Source organism: Pongo abelii, chromosome 6, assembly GCF_028885655.2.
Source record: "Pongo abelii isolate AG06213 chromosome 6, NHGRI_mPonAbe1-v2.0_pri, whole genome shotgun sequence".
NCBI classification, from domain to species: Eukaryota; Metazoa; Chordata; class Mammalia; order Primates; family Hominidae; genus Pongo; species Pongo abelii.
The window spans coordinates 42795183-42817218 of record NC_071991.2 but is presented as its reverse complement, the minus strand read 5'-3'; the positions used below and the strand labels follow the sequence as shown (position 1 = coordinate 42817218).

The window sequence follows — 22036 nt, the reverse complement described above, 5'->3', positions numbered from 1 at the left end:
AAAGATCCCCAAGACCACAGCGTACATACGTTTATCATTAGTTTCTTTTTTAAAGCCGAGTTGCAGATTAATAAGAACTATCAAATTACTCCTTTAAAACAAAATCATGGGCCAAAAATGAGGCAAAACACTTCAAATTGAAAAGTCAGTATTTGCAAATCGTTGAAAAAAATTTTATAAGAGAATGAGAACATGTAGAACACTGGAAGATTTAGATGAAAAAACTCTTATTATTTAGAAAACACAACATGTAGTTTATGAAGTAATGCATCTATATCAAAAAGACACTATTAAGGCATTTTACTTACAGTCTTCACACATTAATGGACTTGGACATTTTAAAGTCAACAATTATACGTAAGATTTGCATGCATACTTTCTATGGGAAAGCCACCATGTGAAATGCCACAAATGGTCACTTATATCACAATTGCATTTAAATAATTCAGAAAACTAAATGTCATTTCCTTTGTCATTTACACTTCAAATATAACAATAAAATTTAAAATCAAACTATGGGCACATGAAACTATGGGTACACTGTACTTCCTGCATAAAGATTACCAAAGGCTTTATATGTTGATATAGCTTCTTAAATGTTACAAAAATCAAATTTGGCTTGCCTTTTTTTTTTTTGTCATACAAGATCTACAACACAGTTTTTCACTTGCATTATTTTAAATTTCAGTGTTAAGTGGCAAATGCTTCTTTAAAAAGCTGTTCAAGTTTTCTGAACTATACCTTTTGGTTGTGGGTCTGCGTATGTTTAAACAAAACTCTATACGAATGTTATTCCAGGAGCAGATACTCGGCTGAGAAAAGTACGAAAACAGATCTGTAAGGACATGCAGTGGAATGTGAGTGGTGTGGCTGGGAAGCTCACAATGAAGAACAAATTGCACCACAGAACGGCTGGAAAAGTTAATTAAGGCAACCTCACCAATAACTCAGCCAGTAACAAAACTTTTTGTTCATTTGTGTGACTTTAATCATGAAATGGTGGATAGGAGAGAAAATGCAGGTATCACATTCATTTGGTTTTTGAAACTGAACTCTTTCTTTTTTTTGAGACAGAGTCTCGTTCTGTCGCCCAGGCTGGAGTGCAGTGGCGCAATCTTGGCTCACTGTAAGCTCCACCTCCCAGGTTCGCGCCATTCTCCTGCCTCAGCCTCCCAAGTGGCTGGGACTACAGGCACCCACCACCACGCCCAGCTAATTTTTTATATTTTTAGTAGAGATGGGGTTTCACCGTGTTAGCCAGGATGTTCTCGATCTCCTGACCTGGTGATCCGCCCGCCTCGGCCTCCCAAAGTGCTGGGATTACAGGTGTGAGCCACCAGGCCTGGCCGAAACTGAACTCATTTTTAATTGTTCAGTTACAAACGGATATAGTTCAGGGCTTTGTAAAGAAAGCACAAGAACCCTTCTGTAAACAGTAGCAATCAAACTATCTGTTATAGCATCCACGATTCTGTTTTCCTTTCTACGAATAGCATCAGTGCCGGGGTCCAAGCATTTATGAAATATTTATAGAGAAAAAGAGAAAAGATAGGAAGAGGGACAGAGGGAGAGAAGGATGGAGGGCCATGGCGATGTCAACCACCAGCCAGCACACAAATAGTGTCCCAACTTGGAAAGCCTGCACCCCACGAGCTCTAAACCCAGACAAGGCCAGGTCCAAAGCCCACACACCAGTCCCTGTGATCAAGACTGAGTGCAGAGGCAGCAGGTGACCAGGTTGCAGAAGAAAGGGCCTCTGCGCTTCCAGCAATCCACGCCCCTCAGCATAATCCTGGGACTGTAAGAGGCTCTGAACTAGTTAGATGAAAACTGTAGAGGACTCTGTAAAAAAGACCATGGTAATTATTAGCATCACATACACAAAGAAAGGGTTTATTGTCCTTTCTTGTACTTGTTCCTCTCTTTAGATTTATTTGTTTTCCAAGAATCTGCCTGTCGGCTTGCAATCCATGTTTAAAAACACCACTTCCATTTTTCTTTTATTTGATTTTTGTCCCAAAATACAAAACAGTAAATCTCTTAGAAGAAAAAGGAATACTGAAATATTGGCCAGAGTTCGCCAGATTTCTAGGACAGCTATCATTTAGGCATGTGCCCTGCCAAGTTTGACCAATGAGTGTCGGTCCCCAAACAGGACAGGATTCATACACATTTAGGAGAAAATGTGGGCTCAAGGGCACAAGCTGATCAGGGCAGAAAGCCAGGGGAGTGTGGTTGAGGAAACATGTGATTATTTAACACTGCAGCACTAACATTTGTAAATCATGACTGCTCCTTCTCTGGCTAGTTTTATCTCGTGGCTTCCTGGCTGTTGTGGGGCTAGTCAGATTAGTTCGGTTCCCAGTCACCCTCAACAGAATCATGAGGGAAATCTGAGGTCCAAGAGCAACTCAAGACAAATGCAGCTGCAGTGGAAAACCTCCTGAGAACGTGTCCAGGTGTGGGAGTGGCACAAACAACAGCATCTTCATAAGAATGAGACTGTGTGGCCATGCAGCTGAGATTGACAAACAGGACAGGCGCTTCTGCAGGCTCCATGCAGTGCAGCAACATCTTCTGCCATGCACTTGTTCTTGCCTGTTCTCACATTCACACACATGCATGCTCACACACATGCACGCTCATAGTTACCTCTACCACACACACCCACACACCTACACACTCACGCATACACTTGCCCACACTCACACATATCCTCACACACTCACACTCACTCACACCCTCACACACAGGCATGTACACTCACGCAAACTATAAAGATAACCAAAAGCTGATGTTCCTGAAGCCAAGTACGTAGGAAGCATTTATTCCTACAGAATTACCATAAAAATTACCAAATAACCAACACTGCATATACTGATTCTATTTCTGAAATAATAAATTTGCCTAAATTTTACCAATTCCAGAAAAAAGAAACCAAGGTAACATATTTTTAAGGAGAAATGCCTTCTATAACCACATTGGATGAAAAATGCAAATATTCTGGCTCATTTAAAATAAGCTCCAGTCTTGACTTTAAATACCATCAATAAAGGAGGAAATATTTTCACATATATGTAAATTCATTATTTTAACTCAGACATAAATATATCTCCCTAAGGATCAATTTAAAACTGAAGTCATTTGCCAGCAGGTTTAAGAGCCAGCTCCTTCCCTACCCAGGGCAGTCAGCAATGCGCACTCATGAAACCGGGTGAAGAAGTGCAGGTGAGAAGCACAGGCTCTCAGCAGACATGGAGGGGCCCAGAGAGAAGTGGCCAGGCTGCTTGAAAGTATATGCCCTTACAGTCTAACGTTCTGGACTGCAGTTACCTTCCAAAGGATATTCTGACTCTCCAGGTGGATGTAAAAACTTGTAAATCAATCAAGTAAAACCTGTCTTGGAATACAGAAAATATAAGAATAGCAGGTTGGCTCATACAAATCAGTGTGCCCAGATAGGCAGTGTCCAGGAACTAGGAGAACGGGCCAGCTCATTCTTCCTAAACGCCCATGGAAAAGCAGAGAAATTCAGGGAGGCCAGGAATGGCTATGAAATCTACAAAAAGGAAAGGCATTAGTGGCCCACAATGGAGAAACAGCAGAGACAGGAAGTGAAGGTTACCATTAACATACTCAGTCTGTTTGTACCAGGGAGGCTCTGGAATTTATTTTCAACACTCCATGCTTGAACTGAAATGCCTCTCAATACTTTGCTTAAAATTTAAAAATACAGAATACAGAAACAGTGGCTCTATGTTATCGCTGAACACAAATAAGTAAATTAAATTTTTATAAGCTAACAACAAAACCTGCATCTCAGATACTAACATTACCTTGAGGTTCAGTCATTAACAATTCTTAAAATCCTTTAAAGCAGACTACTTAAAGTTTGGGTTGGAGGAGACTGCTGTCCTGTCACTAATTTTGACAAGACACCTTTTGTGTCTTTTGTACTAATTATTCCGAGTAGGATAGATGATCCATATGCAACACAAAGCATTTTGAACTCTTGCCAGACTAGTCAAGATGATTTCCAAAATGCCAAAACAGGAACTTCTGATAATAAATAACCTATCACATTTACATCTCAAATTAGAAAGTTTGGAAGTCAACGTGTAGGTTGAGTGCCAAAATAGAGATTACTACATTCCATGTCCCCCCGCCGTCCCCCCGCTCCTGCCCCCTTTGCTTTCTTTAGCCTCTCCTAGAACAAACACTGGTCCAGGTGCAAACGCTCAATTCACAAGGAATGCAGAGAACACAGAAATGACTCCAGGCTGGGCTGCTGGTAATCCCTGTGCCGCTCACCATTAGAAGTGGTGCTGGAGGCAACGGCTTTCTCGCTCACATCTGTTCGAGTGGAGCACTTCACTATGGAATTCTCAACTTTTTTCTTTTCAGTGGTCGTGGAGCTGTGGGACTGGGCCTCCATGATGTCTTCTCATTACTTCAGCTCTCTTCGACCAAAAATGCCCTAAAGAAAACAACAGAGCCATCAACTTTCCAAAATGGTGGGGGAAAAAAAAAACTTTCAAAAGTCCACTTCACCTGTCATATGAGAAAAGCCTAGAACTTTAGGAAATTCAAAATGTGGAAGACACTTCTCCACAGGTTTTCTGGCAAAAAAATGTGTCAAAGTTTAACAAACCGGTGACACTCTACACATGCAAAAAAGAGAACCAAGGGAAATGCCCATAATGTGGTACTTTTCCCAAATCCCTACTGAGCATTTGGTATCAAACGGTATAAAAATCTCAATTTGCAACTGTGTCTATCATGCGAAACAAGTGTCACATTACTTTTTAAAGCCATATCTGCAAATGTCTCTTCAGGTGGCCAACTTTACAGGAAGGGGCATTTGAACAACTTCCAAAGGGAGGGAAGGTTTTTAATTATTAATCAGATGTTTTACAGAGAGTCCGACAATTTCTAACATCGAAGGCCTACTCCAAATTCTGAATCAGAGGATAATTCAGGCCAAGTAGTCAGTGATTTTTGCCTCTTTCATAGATACCTGAATTGCAATATACCTCTTAATCCTAATTCATTCAGGTAAGCTATACTCTTTAACCTCTTTAAAGCATGAGAATATTTCAGTTCATTTAAGTTACATTTTTAAGACAAAGGTAATAGAACAACATGCTCTTGATTCCACATGGAAAAGTTGAAAGGTCTTTGCAATAGCAAAGACTGGGCTCACTTAGGAAATATCAAAACTCAGCTAAAGGCAGGTTCAGTAGGTCTGTCTTTCACTGGCTTCATTCATGTGATAATCGCCCTAACTCATCATTCATCAATTTTCACTCTGGTTCATGTTCCCTTTTGCGGTCATGTTCTACACCTACAAAGAATACAAGAAAAGAGGAAAAGTGCCCTCTCTAGCATGTTTTCTTCAAGTTATCTAGATTGCAACATTCGTGGAAAGCATTTCTTAGGTCTGGCCATCTTGCTTATTTTTCTACATTGTCGACATCCTCAATCACAGCAGCGGTTAGTGAAATGAAATAAGCAACTGCTTGACCAACTAAAAAAGTTAAAATACAAGACAAAATATTTTTAGTCTACTTTAACACATATTTGCAAGGGAACTGCAAGCTCTTCATTGTATAATAAATTCCTCCTTGATCTGGAATTCAAGCAACTAGAATGCTTAAGAACCAGAGGCCACATGGCACACTGTAGCACCAGCTCTTCCACTCACTTCCATCTCTTTTCTGAGATTATCCAGTGTCATTCATTGTAAAACACACAAGTTATTTAAGAACAGCTTTTGTAGAATAAAAAAGAAAAAAGAAGCACTAAGTTAAATTTACATATCAATTGTAAGATCCACTCCAAATTCAGAGACACCCCTCAAAGGGCACTGACAAAGTATTATACAACAGAAAAGGGGGCTTGAGATTTCCTTTCCGAGCGCAGCCACCGTGCATGAATCCCAGGGGCAGGGCTACCTGCATGGCGCCCCCTGGGGCTAACTGGCCAGTGCACAACTGCCAACAACCTGTTGCTGAGCCTCAGTGATCTCATCTGTCAAATGACAGAATCAGGCAGTGAGATCCGACCTTTACTTTGGGCAGGAGGAGCATATCTTAAGAACGTGTTAAAAGTTAAAGAGCTTCTCCCCAGAAAATACCGTTAAACTCAAAAGTACACATTTAATTTCTAAGGGATCACAGACCTTCCAAGCTTTTCCAAGAATCTGGACAGAGAACCCTTAAAGGAGAAATCTTTGATGGTCCCTTCTAGCTCTAACAATCTCAGAATAATTACTTTTTGTAATGGTCCTTGAAAATTGACTTAAATATCATCTTTAAAGTATGCCACAAGAATAATCCAATACAATTGGCATCATTGTTTCTCACTTGGTACAAGAACCATTTGTATCAGTGCTTCTACAGTGCTTGCTAAGCATTCAGATTCCTGCAATACATTTGCCTTGGAGGGTGGCACCCGGGAACCTCAACATTAGCAAGCATTACTAAATTGTCAGATTCACTAAAGCTTGTTTTTTTGTTTGTTTTTGTTTTTTCGGTTTTGTTTCTTTTGAGACAGAGTCTCGCTCTGTTGCCCAGCCTGGAGTGCAATGGCGTGAGCTCAGCTCACTGCAACCTCTGCCTCCCATGTTCAAGCGATTCTCCTGCATCAGCCTCCCAAGTAGCTGGGATTACAGGCACCCGCCACCATGCCCAGCTAATTTTTTGTATTTTTACTAGAGATGGGGTTTTGTCATGTTGGCCAGGCTGGCCTCGAACTCCTGACCTCAGGTGATCCACCCGCCTCGGCCTCCCACAGTGCTGGGAGTGCAGGCGTGAGCCTTGAACAACTGTTCTACACATTTATTTTTGCTCACTGCTGTATACCCAGTGCAGTATATACTCACTGAAGTCTTTGCTGACCTGATGAACTAATGAATGAACTGCACTCTAGAATCCTGAATTCTAACGCCCTACACAAACCTATCCTAGCACCCATCACAATGATAATAAACTCTCCTTCATCTGGAAAAGTCTGTGCTGAACATCCACCCCCCCTTTCCAGGCTGTAAGCTCCATGAGGACAAGGCTTCTACTTTCCCAGCACTTAGTTCACGTAACAATGTTTACTGAGTACATAAATGATCGCATCAATGACCCTGTGACTTACAGGACTCTGCAGTGTCTTGAATTTCAGTCACCACTGGTTTAGCTACATACATTTTCTTTTCATATTCAGTGTTTTGTTGAAAACTGGCAAATTCTATAAAAACTAAAAACCTTAGCAGAAATATTTAATTGATCCAAACACTCCGTTCTTAGCTATTTGGGATAAACAAGGATTTACTATGCTATAATTGTTCCCTTCGACACACACATAACAGTTTTATTGGCTGTATTTGAGTAGAGTCTACAATGTTAAAACTGCACACTGAAACATGCAAATGCACCAGAAAAAAAACCCATTAAGAGATGGGATTCCTAGTAAGAACTAAGTATCTTTCTTAGCAGAGGGTGCTAATTAATAGGAATCAGGAGACAAGTTCCCAAAATTCCTTGACAAACTTGGTTTTTGTGGAGTTGTTGGTTTTTCCCCCAAGGCAAAGGACTTTATTTTAACAAAGCAATAAAACCCTCCCAATGCTCATCACCATAGAGAGAGGCTCAAGTGAGAAGAGGTAAAGCTCCAGGCACTGACTGAAATCACACTAATTAATGGTCTTAAAGAATACTAATTCCTACCCCCGTCTGAAATGGATTTTTTAAAAATAGGCCCTTGGTCACTCAACAATCTACCCCCTTCTTCTATTTTGACAACTTATTTTTGGATCTCATTAGTTAGTAACTAATTATTTAAAAGTGTGGTTTATGCTTGGAACTGGGCTATAAAGATGGCAATGTGCCAAATCAGACATCTGCTTCCTGTACATTCCTATAAATTATATCAGCTTATTTTACAACTTTGTCCCTGTCAGTTATAAAGGAGAAAGTTTAACATTCTAGACGCCCACACCTCATCAAACTGTGAGTGAAGAGTCAGTGAGCGGCAAAAGGTGGCCGCTTTGAGTTGTGGTGATGGAATTTTCAGGGAATAGTAAGAGGAGCTTGGAAAGTCAGTCCTGAGCTGGTCCATTCAAGCATTCGGGATAGAAGTGGTCAGTAGAAATTCCTCATGGAATCTCAAAACACCACTAGGACAGTAGCTCCACGACACTTTTAAAACCTGGAGTTCTAAAAATAACGAAGTATAATTTATTTAGAACTTAAGCATCAAGGGAAAACGATAAGTTCTGCTTCACTTCAAAGACGTTTCCCTGAGGAAAACATGCCACTGTTTTTCAGATGTGAATGAAATGATACTTTTTCCCCGATATAGTTTCCTTGCTTACGACTCCACACTGTTCTCCTTCAATCCCTTTCACCGCTGAAACATTACATGCAAGATTTGCCGGCATGCCCCTTGACTTTTCATGCTTAAGGGGAAAAATGTTTGTAGCTGATGTTTGAGTCCCAGCAGCTTGGTGAAGAAAAAAAAAAAAGCAACCAAGGAAAATTGCTCTAATGGTATATCCTTCCTAAAGCTTGAAGTTTCACAGGTAAAAGGAGGGATAAACATTCCTTCCTGAAAGCAAACAGTCAAGACTTTTTCCCACTCAACTATCCCTGAACCTTTTGTAATTTCCCCGAGGCCTAAACCCAGGGCACAATTAATTCCAGACCCTATTTTAAATCTAATCCGTCTCCTATTTGCAACCTGCCTGCAGGTGGGTCTTTTCTTTCTAAATTATAAATCTGAACCTGCGTCAACCTCTTACAACACAAGGCATTTAAAGCTTCCTGAAGCCACTGACCTGGTGATGCTGTAGTGCACGTCTGCATTTGAAAATAAGCAAGAGAACAGAAGGCGAGCAAGAGAACCCCAACCTTTACCACCTTGGCGAATTCTTGCCGGGACCTACATATTAAACAGCACTTGCACACAGACGCCTCAAGTCGTCCTCTTTAGAGTCGTCACTTAGACCTGCAAGGGGCGGGGGACCAGGGGAACCCCAAACAGAAACTTTCACCATTACAAAGGCGAGTCCCCATTGATTATGGTAATTGTTTTGCTCAGGTTGTACGGGTATGGCCAATTGTGTTTGAAAGCTCGCTCTCTCTCTGCGCTTTCCTGTCGAGTTCCCTTCAGGTTCTGGTTTCCTCTGACGGTGGCAAGGGATGTTTTTCACGCCTTTCACCACTTTTGCCCGCGCCTGCGTCCCCTGCCCGAGGTCCCAGGACGCGGCGGCGGCGCGGTGGGTTCATTAGCGGGTGCGCCGGGCCCGCGCAGCGCCGTCTGCAGCCGCGTCGCCGCATCCATCATCATCATTACATCAGCGCGGAGAAGTCCACGCCGAGTTCTCCCGGCCCCGGCGCGCCCCAGTCAGCGCGCCAGCAAACAGAACATGCTGGATTGCTCAGAGACGGCTCTGGGTGTCTGGGGGCAGAAGGGGTGCTCCCAGGCCCGGCTTTGATCCGCATTTCTGAAGCTGCCTTTGGGAGACAATGCATCTCCGCCAGCCAGGCCGCGGAAAAGTGAAAAAAGAAGAGGGCTGGGGGCGATGTGGGGGTGGGGAGGTGAGCTCCAGCGCCAGCAGGGCCTGGGGCAGTCTCCCTCCAGTGCAGAGAAGCGGTCTGTATCAAGGCGTATGGGACTGGTCACCCTGCTCCTCGGAATATTCACGGGCATTTGCAAACTCCACAGTTGGCCCAGCCAAATTTCCAGCAAACACTGGCAGAGGCCGGCCCTGGTTGCGTTCAGAGGGCTCTCTTAACTGGCTGAATTCAGGGAGCTGCAACCTTCCAGGTACTTTGCAATGCAACCACCCTGAGTGTCGCATTATAATAAAACATTGGGGATCCCTTGAAAAGCCTTCACAAAACCAATAGGTGTGTGCTTCGCTCACAAAACGTCGAATTCACCTTCTATGAACCTGGCCCTCAATGTGTTTTTCTTCATTAGCTGCCATACATAGATTCAAGTGCTGTGAATGGCTAAGACAGACACATCGCCTCATTGTCTTGAGCTCAGGGAGGCCCTGAGTGGAGTCCCAATGTTCAACCTCAACAACCAGAGGCTTTCTGTAGTAAATAGAAAGTATGAAAAGTCACAATTGTGGGAACATGAGAAAAAATTAGCTTTTCTCCTTTCAAGTCTCTGCAGTGAAACCTCTAACCCCCATGGGAGCAGGATTCCTTTATCGTTTAAACACTAATGTGTTTAAAAAGAAAGCACCCATGCCAAAGCCAACGTTTAAAATGATGTTTGAAGTGAATGAAACAACTTTCTAATGTAGGGTGAAGTGGAACAGCATCCTTCAATCATGATAGTGCATCCTTCCTGAACAGCAGACTACTTCATTTATTTCCCTAAGCCAGTTGGTTTAAGTTGCCTAAACTTGGGCAAAAACTCTCTTCGCTTTTTTTTCTTAGTGTATTTCAAGATTTAAAACAACTAAGTTAAAAGCCTATTTAATGATAACCTGATCTGTTTCTGATAGGTTAAAACAGCTACTGGCAATGAGAGATCAGAAACAGAAGACATTCCAGGCGAGGCAGTGCTATTAACAGCACCATGGCTCAGCCAAGTGAGAAATTATTCCGTGTAGTTTAGGGAACTATTGCTCCAGTGGAAGAAGGCTTTCCTCCAGAGAAATAACATTTATTTACACCTGCCTGTATTTTCATAAGCTGAATAGTCTTGATTTGCTGTTTTATATATCCAGAAGAAAGCAGCTTGTCATAAGGATTTTTGAGGCAACCTACCCTGTAGCACTGAAGAGTGACATTGCTCTCATACTTATATTACTAGTAGATCAACTGCTACTTCAAGATGCTACTCCTGGACTAACCATCCAGGTAAAACTCCTATTAAAGATATGTACCTCCCTGTAGCTATTTAATAACCCATTTCTCAAAAATAAATAAATCCTTTAGAAAGAGAATTTTTTTTTTTCAAAATCAAGAAGTACCAACTAATGTTGATTTGAACTTTTTGATCAATTCTGGAAGTGAGAAATAGTCTGAGTTGCAATGAGCAAAATGCAGGGAATTTTAAACGTTTCATTGGATTTCATGTATTCATGCACCACAGAAAACCTCTTATAGGTTTTTAATGTGGTTGATGTTTCCTTGTGTTCAAAATATCTTCTGAGGGTAAAATCAATTAGATATGCATAACCTTTGTGACACTCTAGCAGTTCCCAGGATTCCTAAGGCTTCATTTCCTCTCCCTTCCCTGTCTGTGTTGCCTTTCTTTTTCTGCAAGGGGGGGGGGGTGGGGGGGAAAGCCCAACTTCCTAAGTTCTTAATGAAATCTTCATTAATTTTTAAACATTTTTTCATGTATAATTATTTTACCTGTATATATGATTATTTTTCCATAATCAGGAAAGCCTAGAGCCTTAACTCCAAATAGGAAAGCTTCTATCTGTCCGCTTTGCCATTTGGTAGCTCAGGGTTCCCCAAATCCACTGCCTAGTGTCTTCAATCTTTCTTTCCTACATTTCTGATGCTCCTAATCACAGATAAGCAGTATTCATGACAGACATCCCCAAATGGAATTACTCCAAGGGGAACTAAATTACTCTAAGGGGAAATAATTGCCTGGCTATGGATTAAGTGAAATTTGGTTTTAGTAAATTAACACTATCTAAACTTTTAAGAAATCCATATATTTAACTTCAACCACTGAAAAGCTTATCTGACATGAAAGTAATCATTGCTATTGCAGTTAAAATCACAAATGACATTTCTGTGAGCCAGTTTTACTTTTCTGCCATTTGTATTTAAAAGAAAAGATCATCAGCTACTCTTTCTCTGTTGCCAGAAGTACTTGATGAGAAACATTTGAGGGGAGTATGAGGTCTCCATCTAATACTTGTACCATTTCTGAGTTTTGTAAAACTATGAGTCCCACGTGCCTTGGTTAGGCACTACAGGAAGCAGCATGCATAGCAGGTACCATTAAAGAATGAGCAATAATGTGGAGCACACTGGCACCCCCACTTTCTATGGGGTTAGCTGGATACAGGCAATCCTTCTCAGACAGAGAAGGAGATCTGGAAGTCAGTTATCAGTCTATAGATCAGCTAAGCTCATGAAAACTGTATTCCTCTTAAATCCACATATATCACAAAAATATGACTGATCAGATGTGTCCCTTGTCTCGCTTCACTGAGGCTTATAGGAATTAAAAGTTTTCACACATTTTCAGAAGAAAAAACTTTAATTATTCTTATAGAACTTGGGTAGCTTTGGTTTCTTAGAATTATGTGTGTATTTACAGTAAGGCTTAAGGGAGTATAAGGGAGTAGAGTGTATGTTCCATGAATAGTAATTTACTTTTAAACCATCACAAATATTAGACCAATAACCTGTTGCATGTTAAAATCATCTATAGCTATCCCAAAGGTATTTAACATTTTTTTGTGAAGTACTACTTACCATATTTTATCCTCCCAACTTTTAAACTTTTGATCCTTGATTCTTAATTGCAGATTTAAAAGCAATACTTTCAGAATTTAAGCATTTATAATTAAGGCTTATCCAGTAAAAATTACCCCATGGTCCACTTACCCTATAAACTTTGCTTGTTCACGGAATTCTTTAGCTGTCTTATTTTTCTGCCTCGCATGTACAAAACTGCCAGTGTAACCTACACCAAACTACACACCCTCTCAATGAAACTCTCTGATATGGAATTTCATTGTAGTATCCACAGTTCAAACAGCAGACACTGTCCTGAAGTGGCATGGCCTGCTCCACACGTCTGGCCACTGGATTCCAGGTTTCCATACATCAGAGTCATTAAGGCTTCAATCTTAAGCTGCTGGATGAAATTTCTCTACACACTGCTAACTTTCTTCAGACTGAATCATTCTTTTTAAAAATATCACAAAATGAAATCAATAATAGGGCTTAACTGTCTCAGTCCTTCATTACTGCAATTTGAAACTTATCTTTCATCTAAATGGTGAGTTTTCAGTCTCTTTTTGTAAAAATCAATAGTTTGTAATGTAAAGCACTCTGGAGCCTTCCTAGGCATTTCATGCAATCTTCAAAAAAAAAAAAAGTTAAAGTAGCAAAAGCTAAAAATTTCCACATGAAAATAAGCAATATAATGTCACACTACCTTCTGAAGTTACTCCAATAAAGATTTAAGTAAAAGTGCACTTATCTCCCATTACTTAATTAATTTAATTTTGTGGCATAAGAATTATAGAAGTACACAATCAAATGCTTGTGGTCAAAATGTACTCCTGTGCCACCCTCCCCCACCGCCCCCTCCCCTCTTAAAAAAGAAAAGAAAAGCCCCTCTAGCTGTTTCAGGCCAGCAGTCAATCCAATTTACTGCAGGTACAATTTATATGTACAGTACATGCCACAACAAAACCACAGTATGATGCCAACATGGCCCTTAAGAAAGTTTTCCCCTAAATCTCTGGAAAGGAGCTTTAAAAGAAAGCAAGGATTACAGTCAGCTAGAAGGTAGGGAGGGGACTTACCTCAAACCCAGCCAAGCGGAAATCAGAGCAGTAATTCTACAAGTCTACAGAGTACACTTTCAAAGCTATAATGGTGTGAAGAAGTGCTGGGCAGCATGGCCTGAAGGCAGCACTAATACACTGATGACTAATGGCTGGGCCCAGGCAGACAATGAATTTGGGGCTTGAACACTAACAGAAACCATGCAGTACTTTGACAAATGCGCTTTCACAATTTCATTCATTGAATAACCTTTAAGCACAAAATTGGCTAGCGTTCTCTTGGGAATTATATGACATGTTGTTGGACAATGATGTAAGTATATTCTTTTTTAATTATGACTCCTATGCAAAATGCAGAAGTGCCATATATGAGGGTACAGCTATAGATACCACAGATGCAGATGTGGAGCTCAACACAATATTGCCTTTCAGGAGGGGACTGAAATGTTCCAAAGCCACCTTATTAACTATGTAATGGGTTTTTCATTCAGCTTCTTTAGAAGGCCATAGATGTTCTGAGACATTTTGTCGGGTTGAAATATATACACCCAGAACAAAAAACACTTTCACATTTAAAAAAACCAAAAGACACTCACAGAGGTAATGAGTAGTGAAGAATTTTGGCACTCAAATATAGTGCATTTAGAATTACAAGTGGAAAAAGTCTCTCATTTTCAGGGGCCAGGCAAAAGAAAAGTGCCATAAAACAATTGAGACACCATGTAAAGTTTGCGATCAAATGTACTTCCAAACACATTTAACATTCAATTTCTTTCAAACAGCTCTCCTCCCTCTCCCTGGAGTGACTGGCCTTTCAATTTAAAAATAATAATTTTGGCAATTTTTAAAAAAGAGAATGAAATATCTAAAGTGTCTCTAAATTAACAAGTACCACTTACTCCAGACAGCATTGCCTTTAGCAGCTCCTAAAAACTTAAGAAAAGGATCTTAAAACAGGAAGCTTAGTGAGCTCATAAAACTGTTGCTGGAGCCAGGAACACATAGCATATTTAATCTGCAAACTGTGAGAGTCTACAGTGATTTCAGCAAGATCTGAGGCATGCCCTCAAGGTTTGCTGGGATCTGGGATTAGGGGGTTGATAAGAACCTCCACTGCCCATGGACATGTTTTTCTTCTGCAGTTAAACACAAATGCATAGAGACGTTTGACTGCTGCTTGGCGTTACTGCTCAAGTTATATAAAAGCTTTGCAGCTCCTTTTGCTGTCAATATATCAAAGTTTAAAAAAAATCATCAAAGTGTGAAATTTCATTTAAAGTCTTTGCCAGTCTACAGCTCTATTTCACAGGCCCATCAAATAAAAGTAAAGATGAAAAATACACTGAAAGTACTTGAAAAAGTTTGCAGCAGTACCCCTGCCCTGTTGTTGTTTATTCTGTCTCCCTTTATTTGCTTTGAAACCAGAAACAGATCAATTTTCATCTAGAAAAATGACAACGTGAAGAGAAGGGCAGCATCTTCTCCTAGGCTTTAATGAAAAGACAACCTGAAGTCATTATTAGAATGGAACCTTTTATTTAACAAACGTGTGTGTGTGTCTGTGTGTGTGTCCTATAAAGTCATTTCAGCATTTTAATTGCCTCTCATGATATAAGTTGGCAGAAAATTTACTGAATCTTCCAAAACAAATCAGACCGACTCAGAATATGAATGCCAGCAAAACTAAAACCTCCTTCAAAGAATTCTTTAGCTGGGGATTTACAACAATTGCATAAAGAAGAAAAGTCTGACTTTTAAGATAATCTACTATAGTCTAAAAGCATTAACATTCCATTACTAAGGTTTTCTTGAGGATTTCATGACTCATTGATTCACTTTTCCTTCAAGACTGGTTTTTCTTAGTACATTACTGTCTCCATGTAAGTGAGTGCATGCAACAATGATCATTAAATTGTTTCTTTTCATAAGCTCCCAAACTCTATCCTCAAAAAAAGGAGGGGGAGAAGAGGTCTCAGTAAGCAGGATACCTTACATAGGAGGAAGGACCTCTAAATGGCTAAGCACAGAGGAAGTCTGAAACGCTTACAGCATGCAGGTAATTAAGGAAACTTCACTGGCCAAGAAACAAAGGAAAGTCCAACTTTTAGGCTTGCACATCGAATTGATAAATTAACAATTCTTTCATTAAATAAGTAATGAAATAACTCAACAGAGCCATTTTTCATCAGTATTGAATTTTCTCATTTCTGTCTATGGTCCTTTGCAAATTAGATATACAATAGAAATGTGTTTATATCAAGGTTCAATCAAGGAACACAAGCATGTTAAAGGCACTGGGAATTGGTAGGCATCTGAGTTGGACCTACCAGCCTATTAACAATAATACAATCTATATCTTTAAAGTGTTTCTGCTTGTGTGAAATTTCACTAGACACCTCTCACATTGGACTCATTCATGCATCTTAAACCAAAGCTTCCCTAGGCTGACTTTAAGAATTACATACCCTGAAAGGATCTCCCCTTAGGCGGGGAGTTTCTAATTAAATAGCTTTTAGTATAAAATAAACTCTCTACTCTGTATAAGCATGCTATTACAACTAATTTAAATGTTATTTCATGTTTGTTTTAGGTTTGAATATAGTTTAACTGGCCAAAGTGTTTGTGTACCAGGTTGTTAAGACCAATATTTCCTAACATAAACAAATTCTTTAGATACTTCACAGAGTTTACATTGTTAAAACCAGTCCCGGCAGCTTTAATATATCCCCTCAACTGAAATACTGTTCTGCTTTAGAAAAATGAAGAGATTTTGAGGCTATTTCACTATTTTAAAACATAGCATTTTCCTCCTTCAAAATAATCTTGACACATGTAATTAAGAAACTGTCAGACTACTATTAATTTTTAATCTAAAACCTAAATGAAATAATTACAGGAATCAATCAATAAGGCACCTATTCAAAATTACCGAGCAATTACATAAATACTCAAAATTAATACTTTAGGTCAATTCTTGTAGATTTCGGTCTATAATATGCTAAGATATCAAACAACACAAAAAGTGTTGCATGGGGAGGATGAATGGTTCCTGCCTTAAATAGACTGAAAAGAGCTCATTTCAGACGGCCAGGGTGCAGGCCCCCCACCCGCCATGCCCAACGCGCTCAAGCTGAAACTCTTTTATTTTTAAAAGTTAATTTATTTCCACCAGACACATATTTCAGGGATCTAAAAAAAAGGCCTCATCCAAATTCTGTACAAAAATCACATTTAAGAGGGAAAGGCCTAATTACTCGAATTTTCAGCAAAGTGTATATACTGTGTTCTGGAAAGCCTAATTGGGGAGAAGAGGGAGGAGAGGAAAAAGGGAGCAGGAGGTATTTTTTAGAACTAATAATACCAGCCCGGCTAATGGCACTGCCATGTATTTGCACAGCGGCCGGCCCTCCATACCTTTGACTAAAGGGTTCTTTGACTTGGAGACGCAGACAGTCCATCATTTCAAACTGAAGTGGCAGCTGGAAAATGTGGAACAGCTGGCAAGGAGCTGGGAGAAAATGTTTTACATAAATATATGTACATATAAACTGGCAGAGGGCCATAAGCACTGTACCCAAGGCCAGAATCTACCCGGCAGTCTGCACTGGGGAAATGAGAAGTTGGGGGCAGGAGGACCAGCGGCGGAGGAAGCCGCCTTAATCCTCTTTCCACGCGGGGTCAGGAAGGGAAGCCTGGGGTGCAGCGCCTCTCGGGGGACGGCATCTTACAGAAGGAGGTGCAATAGGGGACAGGAGCACAAAGTTCAGGAAAGGATAAAACGCCGGGTGCGGGGTGGAGCGTCCGCTTCGGGCAATCTGCTTAAAAGTCGCTTCACAAACTCTGCAAGTTTGGAGTCAATATTTACACCCTCTCTGCCTTCTCCCGCCCATTTTCCCGCTGCTACTCAAGAAAGTAACTGTCCCCTGCTGCTCTGTGTAAACGCGGCACCTTAAATGATTATTGCATGGACCACGGTTACTTTATTGTGTGTCTGTGCGCGCTGCCCCTGGAAAGGAAAAGAAATGAGAATCCCAAATCATATACAGATGGTACAACTTTCACTTTTCTTCTATGACGACGAAGGCGCGCCTGTCTCCATCCGCTCACACCACACCCCCGCCCTCCGAAGCGAAGCCCGGGCTGGAGAAGCCCCAGCGGCGGCGGCCCCCACAGCGGAGGTCCCCGCGCGCACCCACCTCGCCTCCCGCCTCCTTCCGCCCATCCCGAGCGCCGTGCGCGCCCGAAGCCCGAGCCGTAGAGCGCCACCGCGCAGAGGAAGGAGCCAGGCGCGTGCGGTGCTCGCGGAGTTCTTCTGAACCCTTTAGGTGGGGGCGGAGGCGAGGGGCGCCGTCGCCAGTGCCGCAAACTTCGTCCCCCCTCCGGGAGGTGAAATTCTCCAATCCGTCTCCGGCCGGTCGGCGGGTCGGACTCTTGGGAAAGGACCTTCCAGGAGGAGGGAGCGAATGCAAGTCGTGCTCGGACGCCTCACTGGCGGCTCTCTCAATCTGGGCGCCTTTTGACAGCCATTTTCACTCCATCCCGTCCCCACGCTGGGGACCACCTCTGGCTCCGGAGGCGCGGGCGCGGCCGCAGGAACGGGTTGCGGGGCCCGCGAAACAAAGAACTTCGAGCGGGACGTACCTGCGGCGGCAGCGGCTGTCAAGTCCTCGAACTTCCCATAGACCCGCGGACGGGGCGCAGGCTGGCGGCTCCGGGCTCCGCGCGGCCGCGGGCGGCTCGGGCTACCGCGAGCGGCCGGGCTGGGCGCGGGGTGCGCCCGCCGCGGGCATGGTGCTGCGCGGGCGGCCGCGGGGCGCGCGGGGAAGGCGGGAGAGCGGCGCGGGTGAGTGGGAGCGGCGGGTGTGAGCGAGTGCGAGTGTGCGAGCGCGCCGGTGGCGCTGCCCCTGCCCGCTCCCTCCCGCTCGTGCAGCTCCGGCATCAGTTTCGGGGATCGTGTAATCCGATCCCTTCTGACTCACAGGCTCTGAGTGACAGTTCTGATTTGGTTCCACCGCGGGAGGGAGGGGAAAGAGAAAGAAAGAAACCCCCAGCCGTACGCCTCTCCTGGCATCCAATCGACTTTCTGGAAAAAGGTCCCATCCCGGCCTGGAGCCCCATGCTGGGTGGAGAAGCCCCCCGCCCCGACCCGGCACCGCCTGCACTACTCACGGGGTGGAAAAGTTGTCCCTCGGCTCCGCGCTCCCCTCCCGCGCGCTCCCTCCTTCCCTCCTCTCCTCGTCTTCCTCCTCCTCCCCGCGCTCCTCCTCCCCCAAGTTTTAACAGATGTTGCCGGACTCTCCTCGCTCCCTCGCACTCCCTCTTCCTCCGCCCCCGCCCCCGCCCAGTCCTTTTTCTTTCAGCCACTCTCGGGCTCGGAGGGGACGCGCTGAGCAGCAGGACGCCTGCCGCCGCAGGGGGCGAAGTTGGGAAAACTTGGAGTGCTGCTCGGCTTACTTTTGCTTTCTCGCTCCTTCCAGGCCGCGCCGGGAGCCCGCGCTTCTCCCGCCCGCCGGGTCCCCAAGCCCGGAGTGGGTCCCAGCTGCGAAGCGGGCGGCGGCGGCTGGGAGGCGGCGCGTCGCGGGCCGGGGTCGGGGGCTGGGGGGGAGCCCGGGCGCCGCGAGCCACGCGCGCGCTCCCTCCCCGCCCTCCGCTGCCGCCGCCGCCGCCTCCTCCCTCCTCCTCCCTCCTCCTCCCTCCTCCTCCTCCTCCGTCCTCCTCCCCCCCTCCTCCTCCTCACCCCCCTCCTCCTCCTCCTCCGCCCCTCCCCGGTCTTCACACAGACACATTCATGCCTGCTCCTCCTCTTCCCCCTCCTTGACCCCGCGCCCGCCCGGCGCGCCGAAGCCCCACCTACCCAGCGAGAGGAAGGGGGCCCGGGCGTGATGTCACCCGCGCCCTCCCTCTCCACACCGCTAGGACACCCCCCAAATGCGCGCCCTGGCACCCGTGCTGCGTCCTGTCTGCTCCCATCTTCTCCCACCCAGCCTCTCTTTCTCACTCTTGCTCAAGTGCTGGACTCCCCTTTATTCTTTTAAGGCTTCTCTGATTACCACCGCCCCCCTATCCTTGGCTCCCCATCTCCTTGTTTTACGTTTTCCTCAAGCCAACCCCGAAACTCCCTCTCTCGCGGGATGATGCCTTTGGAAGTTCAGGGTTTTTCTCTCCACCGGACTCGTCTGCCCTCGGGGCCAAATCCGCGAAGTGAGGAGGAGCTCCCACCACACAGCCTGCTGTCCCTATGGGCCACTTTATAAAAGACACAAAAACAAAGACCCCGGGCTTAGAGCCTGGACTCTAACGTGCCGCTTTTCCTTGAGCTACAAAGTGTCTCTGTCCCTGCTTCATTTTCAGACGCCCATGCTAGTAAAAGTTATTTGGCCTCCTTCCTCGACCAGCCAGTTCTTGTTCATCTGCGTCCTTTTCATATATCCAACCTGGACCTGTAACTTAAAAAAGGAGTTCTCGGGAGGAAACACAGGAAGAAAAAGAAAGAAAGAAAAGAAAGCCCCTGTGACATTCCAGCATCCCCTCTTTCTGGTTAAGCCGGGTCCACCCAGCCAGAAGTGCCCCGGAGCTCCCGGTAGCTTGTGTGGCGTTGCCGCCAAGTGTCTTGACTGAAGGAAGAGTGTGGGTGGATGAATGATGAGCTATTAGAACTTGATGAGCATTTTGAGATTCAAATGCTTAAGTAAAGAATCTTTTAACGAAATTGAGGGTGGTATTCATTGTTTGTTTGGGACTCCTTCCTTGTCACAATGACATGACAAGTGCAGACTTAAGGTCTTAAGGTCTTATGGTGGAAGTGGTGGAGGTAAGGTGGGGCTAAAGGCCCTAGTTAGCCATTTGTTTTAAGATTTCCCTCGACCTCACGGCTCAGGAAAAAACAAAACACCACTGACTCATCGCAGAGAGCACGAGACTCAGAAGCCCCGTGGCAGCCCCATCTCCGCGCTCACTAACTGGCCTCAGGCCTGGGAGGATTCTCTGAGCCTCCATAGGCTCTGAGCCCATCTAGGGGATAGTGTTAGGAGTGCCAGGTCGCGTACCTCCCAGGATGGCTGAGGGTTTCCAAAGAGAAATACATGGAAAAGTATAGAGGGATACAAGTGCGTAAGAATTGTGCTTTTACAATTGAAGAGAATTGCAAGCCACTCTTTCCTTTATATACTCCCAGCATCAGTTACAATTGTTTTTAGTATTCATGTACTGCTTCTGCCTCAATCACATGAATACAAATAGTACATCCTGATAGCCTACTCTGTTCACCCAATGGCAAAAAATAAATAAAAAGAAAGACAGCCAATAAATCAACAAATAGAATAAACTAGATATTTTGACTCTTACTTCAGTCTTCTAGCACATTTTGAATCACGAAGATCTTGATTTTTCAGTTCTTAAAAGACAAGAACAAAGCAAAAGCAGCTAATCTTTCCCCCTATGCCCGTCACAATAGCTAAACAAAAAAGAGGAAGAATAATGCTGTGTCTCCTATGTGTCTAACTCTGCTTTAATGGTAAACCCATACATATAAGTAGACACATTTTGCAGAAACAGTGGAGGGGTAAAAAACCCACTTTGCCTGAGTGTGGGTTAAATAATGTCATAATGCAGTGACTTTCTCTCTGTGTTAACACCAGAACGTTTTCCAAATGAAATCTTACGTGGAATCCCAAAATATAGAAGAGTTATTCTGGTTGAAATTGGAGTGAGGTCTCGGAGCTCAATCCCCCTAAGCCTTTCTCTCTTTCCCTTTTCTGCAGTTGCTCCTGAGACATCTGTAAAAACCCAAAGACACCCAGAAACACAGTGCTAGAACCTTTCTTGTAGTGATACACAGCACTAAGAGACTTACAGGATTCTGCGCACTGCCCTTCCTTGATGTCTGAAATTCTATCATAGATTGACTTATTGCCATGTCTCCTCAGTTCTCTTTTCAAATGCAAATATCTTAAGAAATTTTAATATAGTAAGTCCTCAGAATAGTTAAGCTTTTAAGACAGACTTTCTTTCTTATTGTTGCAACAGTGAAGTGGGAGATACTTGAAGATACTTGTATTTGTTTTCTAGGGCCATGGTAACAAAGTACCAAAAACTGGATGCCTTAAAGGACAGACATGTATTGTCCTATAGTTTCTAGAGGCTTGAAGTCCAAAAGTAAGGTGTCATGCAGGGCCACGGTCCCTCTGAAACCTGGAAGGGAAATCTCTCCCTTGCCTCTTACTGGCTTCTGGTGGTGGCTGTCAATCCGGGTGTCCCGTGGCTTGCAGCTTCTCCCTTTCAGTCTCCACCTCTGTCCTCATATGGCATTCTCCCTTTGTCTCTGGCTTCTCTTCTTATAAAAGCACGAGTCATATTCTGTTAGAGGCCCACCCTACTCCAGAATGACCTCAGCTTAACTAATTACATCTGCAACAAGCCTGTTTCCAAGTAAGATCATATTCTGAGGTTCCTAGAGTTAGAACTTCAACATTTTCTTCTGGGGGACATAATTCAACTCCTAACAACACTGCAAAAGATAGTGGGAGAGGAATGAAG

At 43.6% G+C, this 22036-nt stretch overlaps 1 protein-coding gene across 4 annotated transcripts in view; it reads right to left on the bottom strand.

The window, feature by feature from the left end:
* GLI3 (GLI family zinc finger 3) overlaps window positions 1–18792 on the bottom strand; it is a 275490-nt gene extending 256698 nt beyond the window's left edge. Inside the window, exons 1-2 of one of the 4 annotated variants that reach the window (XM_054559276.2) lie at window positions 18671–18792; window positions 4312–4477 (exon numbers count right to left, since the gene is read on the bottom strand). In XM_054559276.2, coding sequence (XP_054415251.1) covers window positions 4312–4435 — 124 coding nt within the window. In that variant the 5' untranslated portion in view covers window positions 4436–4477; window positions 18671–18792. Of the gene's footprint in view, window positions 1–4311; window positions 4478–18670 lie in introns of those variants that run through there. The other 3 variants (XM_009242840.4, XM_054559275.2, XM_054559272.2) reach the window with 3 other exon arrangements.
* Between the last annotated feature and the right edge of the window lie 3244 nt (window positions 18793–22036).